The following is an 18,022-nucleotide window of genomic DNA, read 5'->3' as shown; positions in this document are numbered from 1 at the left end:
CACTCTACCAAAATGGAAATGCCCGTTGCCACGTGCTACCTCTGAAATGCACACAAAAACCCATTAAATAATAACAATAATTACCACTAACTTTACAGTTTAAATGTAGATTGCAACTGGGATTTTTAAAAGAGCTTGAGCTCTTAGTTTTGTAGCACATCTGTGGCAGAAAAAATTAACTTAAAAATTTCATATCTGCTTGATTGAAAGCAATTATCGAAGAACCGTAATTTTCTTGAAAAATTAATTCCAAATTTTGTTCATTTTTTAACATTTTTTCTTTTGCAATACTTACTGTCAGGAACAATACTCTCCGATAAAAGTATTTGCAAGGATTCAGCTTCATGAAAAAGAAAAGCTCGAGGGGGAGGAAAAACCAATATCAGAAGGAAAACCTGTACTATTCAGTCTTCAAGAGGTTAAATCTATGCTACATGATAAACAGCAACTCCTCTGCTAAGACAACAGCTTTCAGTTTACATTATATTTTCCTATTTCCCCTTCGAAAACAATGCGGGGGGAGCTAAAGGTCATAGTCCTAGAATAGTATCTTCACTGAATCACTCCGTCAAAGAGCAGAGCAGTCACAGAAGGGGCCATCTAAGTGATACTGCACACGGGCCTTTTTATGTTATAGTCCCAGTCCCCTCCCACAGGCCACAAATGCTCTTCACCCATTCTGCACGCTCCTTGGAAACACAGTAGGCAGCCACGGAGCGGTTAGGACAGATGGGAAGCATTTGAGAGGAAGACCCATTGTGTGCAATTCACATGTACACACACACGCAGGCACAGAAACAGAGAAGCTGTGCAGGGGACCCCAACCAAAACCTAATTTGGAGGACAGAGTGAACACTTGGCCTAGGGCTGTCCTGATGTGACTCTTCTCTGGGCAGCAGCAGAGCTGAAGCCACTCCAGCTGACATACGCCCAAGCTGTCCTCCAGGAAAAGAGAAGAGCTAGTTTTCTGTTTTTCAAAGAGGGATTGGTATGCTTGGTTCCAGCTTTTAAAAAACACAAACACCAAGTTATTCTAGTGGAATTTACCCAGCAGGACAAGAAATACTTTCTATTCCAGCTAAGGCATTTGGTATGACCACAATTCATCGCAAAAATCTCGCATTTACATTTAGGTAAATAAAGAACAACAGTAAGTCAGTGCATTTGCATTTCTGTATATAGGTGGGGTGTTTCCATATAAAATATGCATCTCATAGCAATTCTGTGGTAAACAACTTCAGGCAGGTACTTCTAATAAACGTTATGAATTTGTTCAGCTTTTCTTAGGCCTGTCACAGTAGTTGCCTCTCACTGAATTTATTATGTCACACTCATATCTCTGATATAAACTTTTTAAATAATATGCCAAAGCATATCTGATCATCAGAGATGTTCATGCACATGCAACTACCGAGTAAGCAAGGAAAGAAAAGATCGTTGCGGTAGTTCTAAATGGCAGCAGTTACATCTGTATTCCCAAAGGCCCCCTTATATACCACTTTGGATCCAACAATACATGTTAGATGTTATTGGGCCAAGTCTCCTTAACCCTTTTGAAAGAGCGAGATTGCACAGTGTCGTGGTTTAACCCGGCAGGCAGCTAAACACCACAGAGCCATTCACTCGCTCCCCCCCAGTGGGATGGGGGAGAGAACTGGCAAAAAGGTAAAACTCGTGGGTTGAGATAAAGACAATTTAATAGGACAGAAAAGGAAGGGAAAATAATAATAATGATAAAAGAATATCCAAAACAAGAGATGCACAATGCAATTGCTCACCACCCACCGACCGATGCCCAACCAGTTCCCGAACAGTGGCCGTACCCCCCCTGGCCAACCTCCTCATTTTTTTGTTCAGCATGATGTCACATGGTATGGAATGTCCCTTTGGCCAGTTTGGGTCAGCTGTCCTGACTGTGCCCCCTCCCAGCTTCTTGTGCCCCTCCAGCCTCCTCGCTGGCAGGGCAGTATGAGAAGCTGAAAAGTCCTTGACTTAGTGTAAGCACTGCTCAGCAACAACTAAAACATCGGTGTGTTATCAACATTATTCTCATCCTAAATCCAAAACACAGCACTGCACCAGCTACTAGCAAGAAAATTAACTCTATCCCAGCCAAAACCAGGACACATAGATAATCTTTGGCATTCACGTGGCTGGCAGTCTGGGAAGCACTTGTATTCCATGAATTAATCAATCTTTTCCTGCAGGGCAAAGTAGTCCTTCTGCCTCGGACAACAAACTGCTAGAATCAGACTGTTGCTACTGAAAGAGATTAATTTTACTGTAATTCACTGGTTCTGTCAACCAGAGTACCTCTCAACTACAGCAGATGCTCCCAGTATACAGCGTTCACAAACTTACTTTTGATTCACATTGTCATCAAGTTTGTACACAATGCGCATTGCGTTAACCTGTAACTGAAGTAATACAGTGCCTCTTAGAGGCAAAATTGTCTTGTGAGTTGGTTCACTTGTTTTAACATTGTTCTTCCCCTCAGATACTAATGCACACAAGAAGCCATCCAGAAGAAATGGAAGACATTAGATTTGGAGGGAAACATTTAACATCATCATCTTAACATCAGTTCCTGCCTCCTCCAATAGCCATAAAAATAATTCAAAGTTGTGAAAAGTATAAAGGATTATACCCATTGCTGGGATAAAAAGAAAAGGAGAGGAGGATTGTAACTTAAGCTAAGCAAACGAAGACAAATAATTCCCATCTGACAAACTAAATATTCATGAAAACTTGTTAGTAATGCTTCTCTTGTGGTGTCCAAATCATATTCTCAGACAGCTGAGAAGCTAGGAAGGCTATTAGTTACTTTTTCAGAACAGAAAGGAGGAAGATTACTTACAGCTAAATATAGCTAGAACTATATATAAAATTACCATTTAGCTAAATTCATGAGAATTGCTACTGAATGAATGTATGAACATAGAAAGGAAGCAGGATAGAAAAGCTGATGCCATGAAAATAACTGCTGTTTAAGATTACTCAGAAGTACTAGTCCAATATAATTGCCACGTGATTCTAGTCCCAAAGTTGCCTTGATAATATTTGTAGATGCTGATGGATATGCACTGAGGTGGAAGGTCAAATAAATTAAAAAATTGGAAAGACAGGGAACAATTACCTTTTCAGTGATATGATGTAGCATCATTTAACTCCCAGGAACAAGAGGTGTCGTCAACAATTTGTTCACAATCTTCATATTGTGTACTGCATAGTGTTTAATTGTTAAAACTTCAGAGCTTCTAGAACAGTAACATTCACCTAGTCTCATTAAAATCAGACTAGAAGCATGAGTGTAATTATGAATATGATCTCAGACGAGCTTGGAGGAGTTCACTATAGATACCTAAGCTGTTACTATCACCACCCATCTTTGCCAAAAGTAGCAACCCTTTTGCACAGGAGGAGGATGGAGAAAATACGACATACTCCTCTGGATCTTAGCCACATTTGCTTGAAGTACTGATAAAGATGGGTTTACATTAAGTAACTAGACTGCAAAGTGGTGCACAGATACATCCTGTTGTGATATTCCTGCTGTTGGAAGTGGCAATTTCTGCAAGAAGAGATTGCTGGCAGCAACAGCTTGATACAGCCAAAATCCTTGGACTGTGTTACAGCCCTTCACTGTGTAATGCCAGCAGCAGACAAACATGGTGCCTTAAAATAATTTCAAAGCTATGTTGTTTTCCCTCAGTTTCATGGAATTTTATTATTTTTAAGACAGCAGTGGCAAAATATTTACCCCAGCAGCAGCTCTTGTGATTCACCCGTCAAATGTTAAGACTACAAACCAGTGCCATGTTTTACCTGATGCATTATAAGCTGTCACGAAGAGATGTGATGTACAACAGTGAGAACCTGGACTTGATGTAGAAGAGAAATAATCAGCTTTTTTCTTTTTTTCTTCTAACGCTCTTTTACATAAATCCAAGCATTTCAATCTACAAAACTGCACATTCAGAGGAAGGTCAGGCCCAGTATGGAACTCCTCAGCAGTTTCATAATTTATAAGCCAAATAAAAGGACACTTACCATTGTGCTTCCACATACAACAGATTTTCAGGCCTTACAGGAGCTATGAAAGCTATGTGTGTGCTGGGGCTCATAGCTCTAAGTACAAGAGCTCAGACCATAGGTAATTTGCATTTCACCACTATGGCCCAATACAAGGTTTACATGCCAGCATTAAACCATCTCCACTAACCTTTACATCATACTGAAAAATGGCCAAAAACCATGTAAGGTGTTAAAAAAAACCCCAACTTGCTCAATTATGTGAGCAACAATAGAAGGTATGGTAGGAGTGTTTTGAAGAAGGACACATTTGATTAGAATAACGCCTTTACCACCCACCAATATCATATTTTTTCTTGATTAATAATGAAGTCTCATAAGACTGCTGCTTATAATCCTTAGCAACTTGTCTTTTTCATCAGGTTCTTTTATTCTCCTTCAAACTGTGGTAAGAGCAGTAGTGCTGGAAAAACAAATGCTGTTTTAGAAACAGGAATTACTGCATATAAAGATTCACAAGTTCCAGACAACTCTTGGGCAAATACACTTAACTATCATATCAGATAACACGTGTTGACTCTGCATTAAAAAGCTTTCAAATTTCAATTTTATAATTCAGGACGCAATTCTGGAGAAATAAGTTCTAGATGGTATCTTTAATGCCTCTGTTTTCTCAGCTCAAATCAGTTTCTGCAGGTAATTTCTTCTGGATGTCACAATAAATGGAATTCACAAACTAACATACTATTTTTTGCTCTTATGAACAAAAATGTTCCCACATCACAGCCATAAGCTCTTCTCTGTTTTGCTTTCATGGTGCCTTTCAAAATCCCATGTATGAATTAGGCCTGGGCAAGGAGGCACTTCCATTAACATTTTTTATTTTCATTTTCTCTTAGAGAAATTCTCTGGATTTTAAACAAGGCAAAGCCTTTCAGAAAGCAGAGGTTATGCTGCAAGTAGAAGACACAGCTCTTCTAACAGGTATCTCTGGTAGCAGGTTAAAGAACTCAAGAAGTGTCCTCCACCTGAAGAAACACTCACTCTCACTTCCAAGAGATCTTCTTTAATGCTTATGACTAGAATAAACCTCCAAAAAGGAGATAGTACACAGAGCTCCTCCTTAGAAGAACAATCCTGAAAGCAAAAACTGATGCAAGCCAAACAAGTACATCTGAAAGCTTGTCACTGACTTTCATTGCCAGCAAGAACAGCTTGTGACCTGATGACAGCATTACTCCAATAAGGAATCTGAGCCACTGAGCTGGTTGAATGAGAATGCTCAGCAGAGCTGCGTATGGAGCGAAAGCACAAACAATAGTCAGCATTTAGACCAAAGAGCCCATTGCTGCATTGAGGATGCAGGGAGAAAGGGGAAGAAGCAGCAGGATGGAGCTCTGTGGAACCCAAGCAAACATAAACAGAGGCAATGAACCCTATTGTTTTATAAGCAATTATTCTTCTGACAACCTCCTCCTCCCATCCACCCCCAGTTACCAACACTGGTACCATCTGGAACAGAACAAAGCATGTGGAGAAGTGACAATAAGACAGATTCTACTCGAGATGAGTAGAACCTCCTCGGATGCTGGTACAGAATCTTTCTACGGCATACAGGAGGCAGCGTGCAGATTAAAACCATACAACCAAGAGAACTAGAGAGGACAGAGATAATGCTGTCACTGAATGTTATCTACCTTGACAACTTCTTCCAAGGTTAAGCAGAAAGCTCTACTTCTCCCTCATCTAAGAAAAAGGTTCCTGGGCTCCATCCATTTGAAAAATCTTCTAATGACCTTCCCTGGTTTCCAATGATCCAAGCTTTTGGAGCTAAGGAAATCGGAAGCCAAAACTAATCCTACATTCCAGAGGGTCTACAGAGGCGAAGAGCATTTCTTGCATATAAGATCTCTGCCTTGTAAGGCTGCATTTACATCAGCTCCTTGGTTTTGGTTCTTGAGAGAGGCACTGACAGACTTAAACAGACAGGAACTGAAATACTACTTAAAATAGCAACATCCTGCTTTTAAGTTCTCCAAATTAGAAAAAAAACATTGGAACTTCAGCATTTGGCTTTGCCGACTTCCACAACCTGTTTTTCTCCACACACCAAAGGCACCACTCGTCCATCAGAAAATATCAAAAAGGTGTCTGGCACAACACAATGTGCAACACACGCCTCAGCATTTACCTTCCAGGCTACAATTCCGACTCTGAAAAAACTCAGCAGACTAAAGCAATAGTCTCTAAAAGACAGCCAGTCCCTCTCCCTCCTGACATGGTATTTATGGGAAACCAGCTGAAGGTTTCTTGTTTCCCTAATTCTGAAGCAAAATTCATAAAGGACCACCCACAATTTTGCTGTATTCCACACCAGATTGTCTTCAGAATTCTGTAGATCTTTGCATCTTAATACAGGGAGTTTTGAGACTGTGTAAGTGAAGTATATAGGAAAGTTTCCTAAAAAGAGAAGCAGTGCACTTGAAAGACAGATGAAAGAGAAGGAAAGATGAATTTGAAGGAAGCGTGCATGAAAAGAAGAGATGACAGAGCATCAGGTATCTGAACAGAAAAAAAAAAAAATGGGTGAAGAACATCTTTCCTGAGAAACAGGTGAGACAGTGATGTAGATTTATTTAAAAAACAAAACAAAACAAAACAACCCAAACCAAACCAACAAGAAAACACAACTTCCAAGGGGAAAGAAGCATACACGCACTTCTGCAAGTGATAGGAAGAGGAGCAACTGCTTTCTGACGGAATGAGGTGAAGGAACGAGAAACACACAGGAACAAACAAGACTGTTTTCTGCAAACTATCAAATATATTGCCGATGAATACATATTAATAGATCTCTCATGACTCCTGAACCAGTGCAGAAACCTTGAACTGTCAGACTGTAGTTCATCATGAACTAGATGGCGTCTTATCTCAATCTTCCACGAACCACAGTCAGATAATTGAGATGTCAGCTAATCAAAAGCACTATTTATAGGTGCTTCACACAGAAAAATTGTAGTCTTTAAAATAAGTAGTATGCTTAATGCAAATCAAAGCGAGCAATTCTGAAAGGCAGTATGAGGTGACAGAACAAAGACCATTCAAGTTGACCTCAGTGGTCAAAGTAAAACTGACAAGTGCATTTCAACTGTTTCTAAATGCAGCTGAATAAAGGTATTTGATGATTGAAATGATCAGCAGATACAAGGGACTTTAATATAAAGTTTCAAAGAAAATAAAGATCTTTCCCATTTTAGAAGAGATTATTGGACGGAGGAGGAAACAGCAGGTGTCCAGGCCGATGAACATTAAAAACAATTGTAACAAAAGTCGACAGCAACAGTAGCACTAAGATTTCTCTCCCAGTTGAAAGGCTGTTCCTTGCAACCGAAAGAGCCGATCTTACTTGTACAAATCAGCTGGCTGATCAAAGGTACATTTATTTTCATCACACAGGACACCCAGTTCAAGCCTTCAGCAGCACTCAGTCAAGCAAGGAAGAAGTCATAGAAGGTACTTTTTTCTGCTGTATTAAAACCTTCCATCAATAATAGCAGTTAATGAAACTGGATTAACTATACTCGGAAATCCCTCTATTAAATACATGCTACCTCTACGAAGCTGGAGCAGTTTTATACAGATAGCTAAACTTGGTTCACTATGACCAACAAGCCTCACAGACTGCTACAAAAAGAAGGAAGCAACTGAGAAGCTGGTCAAACGTATAAGCTAACTAGCTAAAATCCAACAAAATCCACATGAGGTTTTTGTTCGGTGTCACCTGAAAAATTAACTGTTGTTAAAGTTACTAACAAAAATAGCTACAAAGAATACATTTCCAACATTAAGAATACAGCAATTAACAATGAAATCAAGATAAAAAAAAATCTAGTATCAGACTGAGATTAATGACTGAACTAGTTAAATGATCAGCTCAATGCAGCAAATGGCTTAGAATGTTAAAATGTGATCAAAGTTAAATGTTACCCATTTCATTAAACAAAAACACAACAAAAGCAGAGAAGCGTATCAAAATCATTCAAATCTACTAGCTGGAGACAGTTTAAACCATCTGACTTCAATATAAAAATATTTAAATCTGAACCAACTCTTGATTTCAAGATCGCATAGTGATTAACCTTTTCTTTCCCACAAGCAGTCTAAAAATACACGTATAAAAAAAGCAAAGTTTGTAAGCTACCAAGGCAGTGCTCTCAGCAACTGCTGGCAGCTTGATGTTTCCTTGAACAAAAATTAAAACTGAAGAATAAAGCGTGGCGCATGCCATTAAGGAAAAAATCTTTAATATCATGAGGGCTCACGAATTTGCAAACATCTTTTGTACTCTTCTGGAACTGGAATTTAAATTTCCATTATATCAGCAAGTGAAGTTCCACACATTGCTTGCTACCAGGCCAGCCTTCACACAGTGCAATTTTCTTTTCCCAGTTACTAGGACCATACCCTGCCTGGAAGTACAGCTGCTCACTCCCAGATCTTCAGAAATATCCATTGTCACAAACTGCTTGATCACGCACTCAGGGCAAGGCTTCTCAGACTTAACCTTGACTAGAGGCCTTTCCTCTCTGCACCCATTTCTCCTTCCCTTCCCTTTCCCCTGTCATTTAAAAGCTGATGGGAACAAAGTTAGGTTCTTCTAGGGTTTGGGTTTTTTTGGTAGGAGTTGTTTGAGGGATTTTGGCTGGTTTATGTGTTTTTTTTTTAAATCTGATCGTTTAAGCAGAGAAGTTGGATATTTGTATTCAACAAACACTGCAGTCTCGCTGAAATACAGTACCTAGATTATTTCATAGGAAATTAAGATGGTCTTGCCTAGAGTGAAAGATCTTGATATGATATTTTTCCATAAAGCTGTTGATGACAATAAGGACACATTCATAAGAAATAGCTGACGAAAAAGAAAAATATCTAGGTAATCAATCCTCATCCATAAAACACACAAATATTGTTTATAAATAAGCATCACCACTCTTCCAAAGCAAGTCATTAATCCTTACATTTGGAAACATAAGGCCAAAGCTAAACCACTTTTTTATAAACATTCTGAATTTGACAGAAAAAAGTTTTTTAAACCTTGTCATAATGAAACCCCAAAATAAAGGCATCTTTTTCTGGACACACTTTGGAACTTCTGGTGTGCCCTTTTACAGTGGGAAATAGACAGAAGAGCATTAACAGCTCAATAAGAGCTCAGTGAGACCTCACAGAAAGAACAGCAGGAATGAGAAAAACACTGAAAAATTAAGCCGAGGTCTTGCTGATCGCCAGTTTTATATCTGCCACAAGGACAGCAAATTTTCAATGCTGCACAAGCCTATCACAGAAAAAAAAAAAATCCACTCTGCCAAGTTACCAGAGTATTAAAAATGTTTCTTGCCAGTAGTGAGGATGAATCAGCAACCACAGATAGAGGACATACTCGATTTAAACTGGAGATGAGAGTTCTCAAAGAATGGTTTTACATTTGGCTCAAAAATGAAAAGTTCTGTACGTGTACATTTATACTCTAATACTTCCGCTACGCTTAACTAAAACCTTTATAAATCTAGCTATGTGGAAAGACAGTGCTACATACAAAGAGACTCAGGCTGACCAGCATGGAATAGCACCGGCAGTTGTACCGACCTCCAAGAACTTCTTCCCACAAAACTAAACCAAAACAAACAGGAAAACACCCTGAAGTGATTTTTGTGTGTGTTTGTTTTGAGACCTCATTATCAATAAAAAGCACCAACGTGTTGCTTTTAAATTAACAAACAAGTTCCTGGAAACTGCAAGCGGAGGACACAACATGTTGTGGGGATTTCTATTTTGCTGGGGGGGGTGTGTGTGGGGGTGTTGGTTTTGGTTGGGATTTTTTAAAGGCAGGTCACATAAATTCGCTTATTACAAATTACTTGTGGGACACAAAACACTTAATTTTTAAATATGAGCAGGGTGACCATTGAAAGCTAATTAAATATTAATAGATCATTGAATGGTTTGGGTTGGAAGGGACCTTTAAAGATCACCTAGTCCAACCCCTCTGCCGTGGGATCAAGTTGGGCCTTGACTTGCAACACATGCAACAAATCTATATTGACATTTTTGAAAAAGCATCAGTTCCCTGGGGAGTTGTGCACCAATGCTGACTTTGGTCTTCAAATAAATGAATAGACTTATACTGGTTTTGGTGTGAGCTAGTTTCAATCATCAGAAGTGATTTAGCTGCACAGTATGAAAGAGTGAGTAGGAGATAAAGAGGAACTTTTTCCTCTGTACAATACTTCTAATGAAATTCAAAGGCAGAGTTCAAAAGGCACCTCTTTACACTGACACTATACATTAATTAGAAGTTAGGGATATTTTCCTCATGTAACTGCTCAGCTTTCTATACTTCATTATCCTTGCTGCCAAAGAGAATTGTTTCAGCACAGACATAATTCCTGATCCACAACTCTAGACAACTCTTCATCCTAAAACAGAAGCACAAATTCTCAGCGACGCCCCCATTGGAATACAAACTGCTATAAGAATGAGAACAAAGACATCCTTTCCACCTGTCATCATCCAGGATGCTCCTTTCTCTAAGCTAATGTTACGTTAGGAACAAAGCATCGCTGAGACATCGCAACAGTCATCTCACCATACAGCTTTTCAGTGGACATTACCACCGCATTCTCAAGAGTTGGTTTCTACTGATGCTTCTCAATTATCAATAATAAAAAGGGGGGAAAAAACGTCAACTCCATTTGCTAATACAAACCATGACTACTGAACTGCAGTATTGCATATTCTCTCACACAGAGGGACTTAAAGCTTTTATTGTGTTTCCTCTCTGTGGGAAGCTGACTGTCAGCAATTACTTTTACATCAGCTGAATTACTGAATCTTGATACTCACCTCCTCTCTTGTTCCCCTCCCCCTAATATCCTCTTTCATCATTCCTCAGCATAGAGAATGTAGATATGCCCTACACAGATACCTCCTGCTTTTGCATCCAGGGAAAACATCCACTCCCTGGTCCAGGATTTTGTATTCTGTGATTTAAAAAAAACCATCATTTTTTAATGAGCTTGCTCTATAACAGCAGTATCAGAGCAAAACAACAGATACCATCTCTGTGGCTGTTTTCTCTCCTTTGATCCCGTCAGGGCTAACCTGCTTTCAGCACTCCAATGACCTCTAATATTTCAGACCTGAAATTTCAGCTGCTCATTTCACATTACCAAGCTCTCCTTTTTCTCCTCCTAACACACGCATCCCTTCCCCTTCAAGTGGGGAAGAAGTCAATGCATTATCTACAAGGTCAATGCTGATCTGCTATATGAATTCTGATGCACTGCTGGTAGAATGATTACCAGCAGTATTCTCAAAAAAACCCCTCTAACATCTAGTGAATAGCAATTACAAAAGAAGCAATCTGAATAACATTACAGATAAATTGTATATATTGCATTAGTAGCAGTTTAAACAGAAATATGTATGCACTCAGCATTAACATCAAAATAAAACTGCTTCTTAAGAAAGTGTTTTAATTATTACATATAATTCCTTAAACCCGGGCAGAAAAAAATACCTGCTAGCTGCTGCTAGCTCTACCATAATTTTCTACATATGCATCTTTGATTAACACAAAAAGGAGCAAGAATTCTGCTATTTTAAGAAACCATCTTTTAACTTAATTAACTTAATTATTAATTTATTTTATTAACATATATTATTAACATTATTTATTTATTAACATAAATTAATTAATTAATTAACTTAATACTTTTAAGTATTCTCTCCTTTATCACACTTTCTGATCTGAAAGCAACAGTTAATATAAAAAAACAACTATAATGGAGCCACTGAGAAAGAAGAGCTACTTGAAAGGGGCAAGCAGAAGAGATACCAACGTACAGAAAAGACTGCGCAATCAGAAATTATTTCCATAATCTTTTACAGATACACACATATTTATATATTTTATATTTCTTGATTTCAGACCCCTATCTTGATCCATTTAGAAGGCAGCTCTGACAACCTTTTATGACAGAAATGTCATTATCTCTTGATTTCTAGGGAAAAAAGCTTTGTGCCAGCTATTTTTGCATGAAATTTTATATAGGTTACTGAAAATATTTTCGTATTTTATGAAAACTCCACTTGAACTCAAAACATGAAGACATTCACAGGCTGTATAAATATTGTCACCAAACAACTGGAAATCTGATCTTGAACAGCTCCAATGCAACTGCCTTGTTGTGAGAAACAAACCTACCAGTGACAACAGAAGAATTAAAAGGAGTAACACCCCATATAAGGAGGAGAATAAAGACTTTTTACGGGTTGGGGAGGGTTTTTACACAGCATTTCCTATGTAAAGCCACTTTACAGCTGCTTAAAACCTTATTAAAAAAACTCAAAGTGAAAAAGTCATGCTAATCATCTTCCTTATGACTTTTCCTTATTCAGCTGAAACTGTTCAACCGTTTTCAAGGATGACAAGAATGACACATGCTATTCCTATTTAAAAACGTCTTACAGCTATTTCGCTGAAAGGCTCCAAAATCTCTACCATTTTGGAGAGAGAACTTAAAATTTGTCAAAGAGCAGTCAAGAACCACAAGCACACCTACCACCTTCCATGCGTGATTTATACAAATTCTGCTAAGCTCAAGGCTCATAAATGCTTTGTTTTACATAGGAGCGTAGAGTTGTTAGTTTACCAGCTAAACTCCCCAGGCCTCCCCTTGCAGTGAGCGCTCTCCAACCCCCACCACAGGGCCAAGCAGAAGTTTTGATGCAAGGGCAGCTCTCGCTTGCTGGAGGTCAGTGTGGGGCCCCACACACAGGAAATATGCTCAGAGTGCTCCCTCTGTTGATGCTTCGATAAGAGAGAGGGAGAAAGAGGAAGTAGCATGTCTGAAACGCGTAAAGAGAAGTAGAGAGAGGGAAAATAGATAAAAAGTTAGGGGTTTACGAGGGAAGCAGGGCAGAACTTGAGGGCAGGGGATAGAGGAGAATTTGGAAAGGGAAAAAAAAGAGAATTAAGAAAGGGGAAAAACACGAAAAGGGATTGCAACTGGTACAGACCAATCAGACTCTCACATAGAGTCAATTTTTTTTTATTACATTACTTCTTGGTGTAACATTCCTTTGGTGTGTACAAACTCGCTGCAGTATTTCACAGCAAAGCATCTTTCTCAACCACTAATGTAAAACCATGCAGACAATAGTTGTCTGCCAGTATTAGTAATCTAACTGGTTCAAAGGGCACAAGACTGTCTCTGGATCCAACCTCCTAACTATGGCGACAGCAGAGGTGATCAATGTGATTTCACATAAACCAAAGCAACATATCCTCTCTTCTCCTTTTCCAACAGAAAAGCTTTAACAATACCTTGAGAAGTATTACGATGAGAAAATATTGGTGATGAAAGTGTTTATTTATAAGCTGGTATTTACAAGCACTATGATGAAGGCTTCAACTGCTTAGTTTCGTACCACTATTATTATATAGGACCCCTTCCTCATTTAATGCACTAAACTGTCTGTTGTCTGAAGATGAGCAGAGACTGCATAGCAGAAAAAAGGATCTTCCTTCATTTACTGCAGAAGTTGGGAGGGGTGTCTCGACTGACACAAGGAGCTACACATCATCAGTTGTTTTGTGATGATGGCAGTTAAACACTGCTCTCTAGAATCAGACTTGTACTCTTGCATTTTCTAAATTTGATAAGCAGTACATTTCAAACCAGTTTTTCCTGAAGCAGCTACCATACCTTCTTCTTACTTTGTTTTCTGGACCTCCAACTTCAGGAGGACAGTCTGATGTGTGGGCATGCAAAGCTCTTTCAAATGAGTCTGAGGAGTTCTCTAACCATATGCAATTCTAAGTAGTCTTAAAAAAAACAGCACAAAACAAACCAAACCCAAAAGCAACAACAAACAAACAACCCACACACACAAGTCCCCACAAAACACTACCTCTTCATTTCTCAGACATTTAAGGAGGGGGACCGAGCTTGTTCCACTGTATTCACAATTACCTTTAAGGTCTTTGCCTTACCCCCCTTTTTACGTTTAGAGAACTACCACCATTATTTCACTCAACTCTCCTGGCAAGTCCATTCCAAGTGTAAATTGATGGACTTTAAGGTACTCTATCTAGAATGTCTTGTAAGAGCTCATAAAACATCAATAAAGCTGTATTTCTTGTAAGGTTTGGGGTACGTGCTGTAAAAAAGCTTAGGGCCATACACTGAATTTTAATATACACATATGTGTAACATACACATATATATACATGCACAGGGTTGGACTAATAACAACATGCAGTGCCATACAGAAAATATAAATGGTTAAAATGGAAGGCATACAAGTAATTTAAAAATAAAACATTAGGAAACTTAACAGCGTAGTACACGTAAAGAATTCACCTATTCTTTCCTGCATCTAAAATATCTTTCAAAAATGCTACCAATGTTAAAAATGTTTTTAATAAAACTCTGTTTTCATTTGATATCTCCTAGAAAGATTTTGCTTTCATACTACTCATATCTTCACTTCCTTGCACAATTTTTCTATTTATTTTTAAACTACAGGAATCACCATTTAAAGATATGAACAACAATGAAACCGTATCTACCTTCCCTCCACTCCCATTTTGCAAAGAGAAGTCTGACTGAATCACAGTGATTTGGGAAAGTCATTATCCAAATGAGCTTTAAAGAAGCCAGATGTGTACGATCATGGCCAGCCCAGGAGAGGGAAGGGTGGGTAAAAGGAAAAAAGATGGCCTTCACTGCTAAGTTACAGCATTTAAAAACCTTCCTAGAGCTCTATCAATGCAAGTTACTTCACCGTTCCTTTATTACTTTCCTTAATCTTTTGTACCGTGAAGCTAAAAAAAGGCTAATACTTGCACTATGGATTAAACAGAAATCAGAAAAGTCTTATTAACTTTGTATTGCATCACAATAAGAAATAAATGCACCGAGAGAGCATAAGAAAATAAAAATATTAAAAAAGCAATTTCCTGTGACATGCCCTACTGAAGACAAGATTCTGCTCCATTCAGCAGTTATAAACCCTACACCTCATTACAGCACTATGTTTAAAATCTTATCTGTTGCTACAGAAGACAGAAGTTGAGAGCTGTGTTAGCTAGCAGGCAAAACAACCCTAACAGAGTCTTCTACAATGCACCCAATTAAATGTGGCCGTCTGGGATGCTGGCCTACTGTCAGCAGCATCAGAGTTCACTCAGATCAATACAGCTGAATGAGCTGCACAGGGATGAACACATTTCAGCCTGAACTGGAGGACTAACTGAAAGTCAATAGTGAAAAGCTAGTGCTTAATCTTGTACATACAGGTACAGCAACGGTGCATCGCTCTGATAGTACCCCGCAAACTAATCTCTCAAAGAACAAAGGGACGATTTTTTTCCTACTATATTCCCAACATCATTGTATTACAACAGGTAAAATTGTGTAAAATGTCTGCCCACGTAACACATTATATTTAGTCGTTTCAGTGATACTGCTCTCAGGTTCCCCTACAGTCCAACAGCATTTCTGCTACCGTGAGCGAAACGGGCAGCTGGGGGCCCGAGGACATCTAAACGCCGGTATTTTGGAGCACAGTTCGCCGCCGTCTTCAGACGCCGGTCGGTGGGTACACCCAGGACTGCCTACCAACAGCAGACAGCTTCTTTTGTTCCCTCCAATCCGTCATTTTCCGCCGGGCACCGCGCTGGGCAGAGGGAGACGCGGGCCAGAGCCGCTCCAGCGACGCCCCGGGGCGCATCGCTCAGCCAGCCCGCGCCTGGTACCGCTGCTGCCGCCGCCGCCGCCTCGCCTCCTCGCCCCGCATAATGGGACGATTCATCCCCCATCCTCCCGCTGCCCACGCCTCCCTCGCCGCACAGGTAGCGGGCGCTGCCCACCCCGGGCCGGGCAAGCAGGCGCAGCCTCTTCCCGAAGTCCGCGGGAGCCACCTCACGGGCAGCGGCTGCCGAATGCAACCGCCCCCCGAGCAACGGTTCCAACGACCCCCGCGCAACGGCCCCAACGGCCGCCCCCTTCTGGCGGGGCGGGACGGCACGGCCCGTCCCCACAGGCCGCCCCGCGCCCTCCCTCAGCTCTCCCCGCCGGCAGCCCCTCGGCCGAAGGAGCGCAACCTGCGCGCCCGGGGCGGAGGTGTCCTCCCCCCCTCCGCCCGGCCCGGCACCACCACACCCCAGGCTGCCCAGGGATAGCTGTGCCCGGCGGGAAGGCGGCGAGGCCGGCCAGCCGGTGCGCGGAAGGGCTTGTAACCCTGTCAACCCCGCTCGGGATCGCCCACCGCGGCACCCCCGAGGGACGCCCGGCCCTCGCCCCGCCGCCGCAAACCCCGATCTCTCCGCCTGTCACATGAAAACAATTATTGACTCGGCCGGGGGAGGGGAGGAGAAGTTAAAAGACATGAGGCGGAGGAGCGGAGGCTGGTGGCGGCCAGCTCCCTCCCCGCCGCCCCCGGCCCTCCGTCGCGGCGGCGACACGCACCCCACCCGCCGGGCAGGAGCCCCAGCCGGCCCCCCCAGCACCGCCAACTCGGAGCCGGTGGCTTGAACTCACCCATTTATATCGAGCTGGGCTTTGCCTGGCGGCGGAAACAGGCTGAAAGTTTGAGGCGGCTGGCCACGGCGAAGGGGGCGAGAGACAGCCCGAGCCGCCGCCACGGGAAGGAGAAGAGGCTGCTGACAGAGCCGCTCCCTCCTCCGGCGGCCGCCGCTCTCAGCACCCGCTGCAGCCGGGCTGCATTCTGCGTCCTGCTAGCAGCACCTCGGCTTCCCTCAGCATATGTATTCGTATGTGTTAAAAAAAAAAAAAAGGAAAGAAAAAAAAAAAAGAAGAAGAAATCAGGCGAGAGAAGGGGTTCAGCCTCCAGCTCCTGCCAGCCACCTGGGTCCCCGCTGCCGCCGGACAGAGCAGCCCGGGAGAAAGCACGGCCGAGCCCGGTCGCCCAGAGGCGCCTGCTGCCGAGCCGCGGGGGTGGGCGTCTTCCCCCGCTGGCCGGTGCGTGCGGCAGGGCGCGGGTGCGAAGAGCAGCTGGGTCTCCCCGCGGCAGGCTGCTGCTGCCGGAGCGAGCGACGCGGCGCGGCTCGGCGCTGCGGGAAGTGTCGCGAGACTGCGCCAGAGCCGCTGCGCCTCCTCGGGCCGCCGGGAGCGGCGGCGGCGGGGGAAGGAGGGCGGGGAGGAAGGAAGCGGAGCGGCGGTCCCCAGCGGGGGCAGGGTCAGGGGAGACGGGTGCCGCGGCGCCCCGGGCCCGCCTCGCCCGGCGGGGTGAAGGGGGTGGCTCCCTCCCAGGCCAGGAAGCGTCAGCCGGGCACGGGGAGGCACCGGGGGGCTCGGGCAGGTGAGGGGAGGGGAAGGGGCTCGCCTTATTTCGGTGCTAGGGGAGGAAGGAGGACGCTTTGGGCTCCAGGCACCGTCTCTGGGAGCGGGCGGCCGCTCCCCCGCGGCGGGACAGGCGGGTACCTCAGATTCCTGCCAGCCACCTAGCCCGTCCGCGCGCGCCCCCCGGGGAGCCGTTACCTGCAGCAGGCCGTGCCCGGTCCTGCCCCCCGGGGCTCTGCTTTCAGGGCGACTGGGAAAGGCAACGGCGGCTCCGCGGGTGCCCCTCGTCGCGCCGCGTCTCTCCCCGGTCCTGGCCCTGAGGGAATGGGGCGGGGGGAGCGCAGCCCGGGCCGCACCGGAGAGAGCCGCCACACTTTGCCCCGCCCCCCTCCCACCTTTACAGGTTTGGCTCTGGAGGCCGGGAGGGAAGGAAGAAAAGGAAGACAGACAAAAAGATCAGCTGAAGAGTGACTTTTTTGGTGGTGGTGTTTCAGAAAAAAAAGCAGAGTCGCACATGAGCAGCTGATTGTTCTTTTCAGGTATTGCAGGAAGATGTGAAACGCATGCTACAAAAAAACTGAGCAAAAGGGAGAGCAGTTCACATAAATCAGTAACATTTC

The 18,022-nt window shown here is 42.8% G+C and overlaps 1 protein-coding gene across 5 annotated transcripts in view; it reads right to left on the bottom strand.

Moving 5' to 3' along the window:
- Positions 1 to 17,707, bottom strand: part of SH3KBP1 (SH3 domain containing kinase binding protein 1) — a 247,382-nt gene extending 229,675 nt beyond the window's left edge. For 2 of the 5 annotated variants that reach the window (XM_076356606.1, XM_076356631.1), the window contains exon 1: positions 16,641 to 17,091. In XM_076356606.1, coding sequence (XP_076212721.1) covers positions 16,641 to 16,644 — 4 coding nt within the window. In that variant the 5' untranslated portion in view covers positions 16,645 to 17,091. Of the gene's footprint in view, positions 1 to 16,640; positions 17,093 to 17,600 lie in introns of those variants that run through there. The other 3 variants (XM_076356614.1, XM_076356599.1, XM_076356639.1) reach the window with 3 other exon arrangements.
- Positions 17,708 to 18,022: the final 315 nt, after the last annotated feature.

The sequence above is a fragment of the Aptenodytes patagonicus genome, chromosome 1 (genome assembly GCF_965638725.1).
Source record: "Aptenodytes patagonicus chromosome 1, bAptPat1.pri.cur, whole genome shotgun sequence".
Taxonomy (NCBI): Eukaryota; Metazoa; Chordata; class Aves; order Sphenisciformes; family Spheniscidae; genus Aptenodytes; species Aptenodytes patagonicus.
Note: the sequence above shows the minus strand (reverse complement) of the source record. Positions and strands in the feature narration are given on the sequence as shown.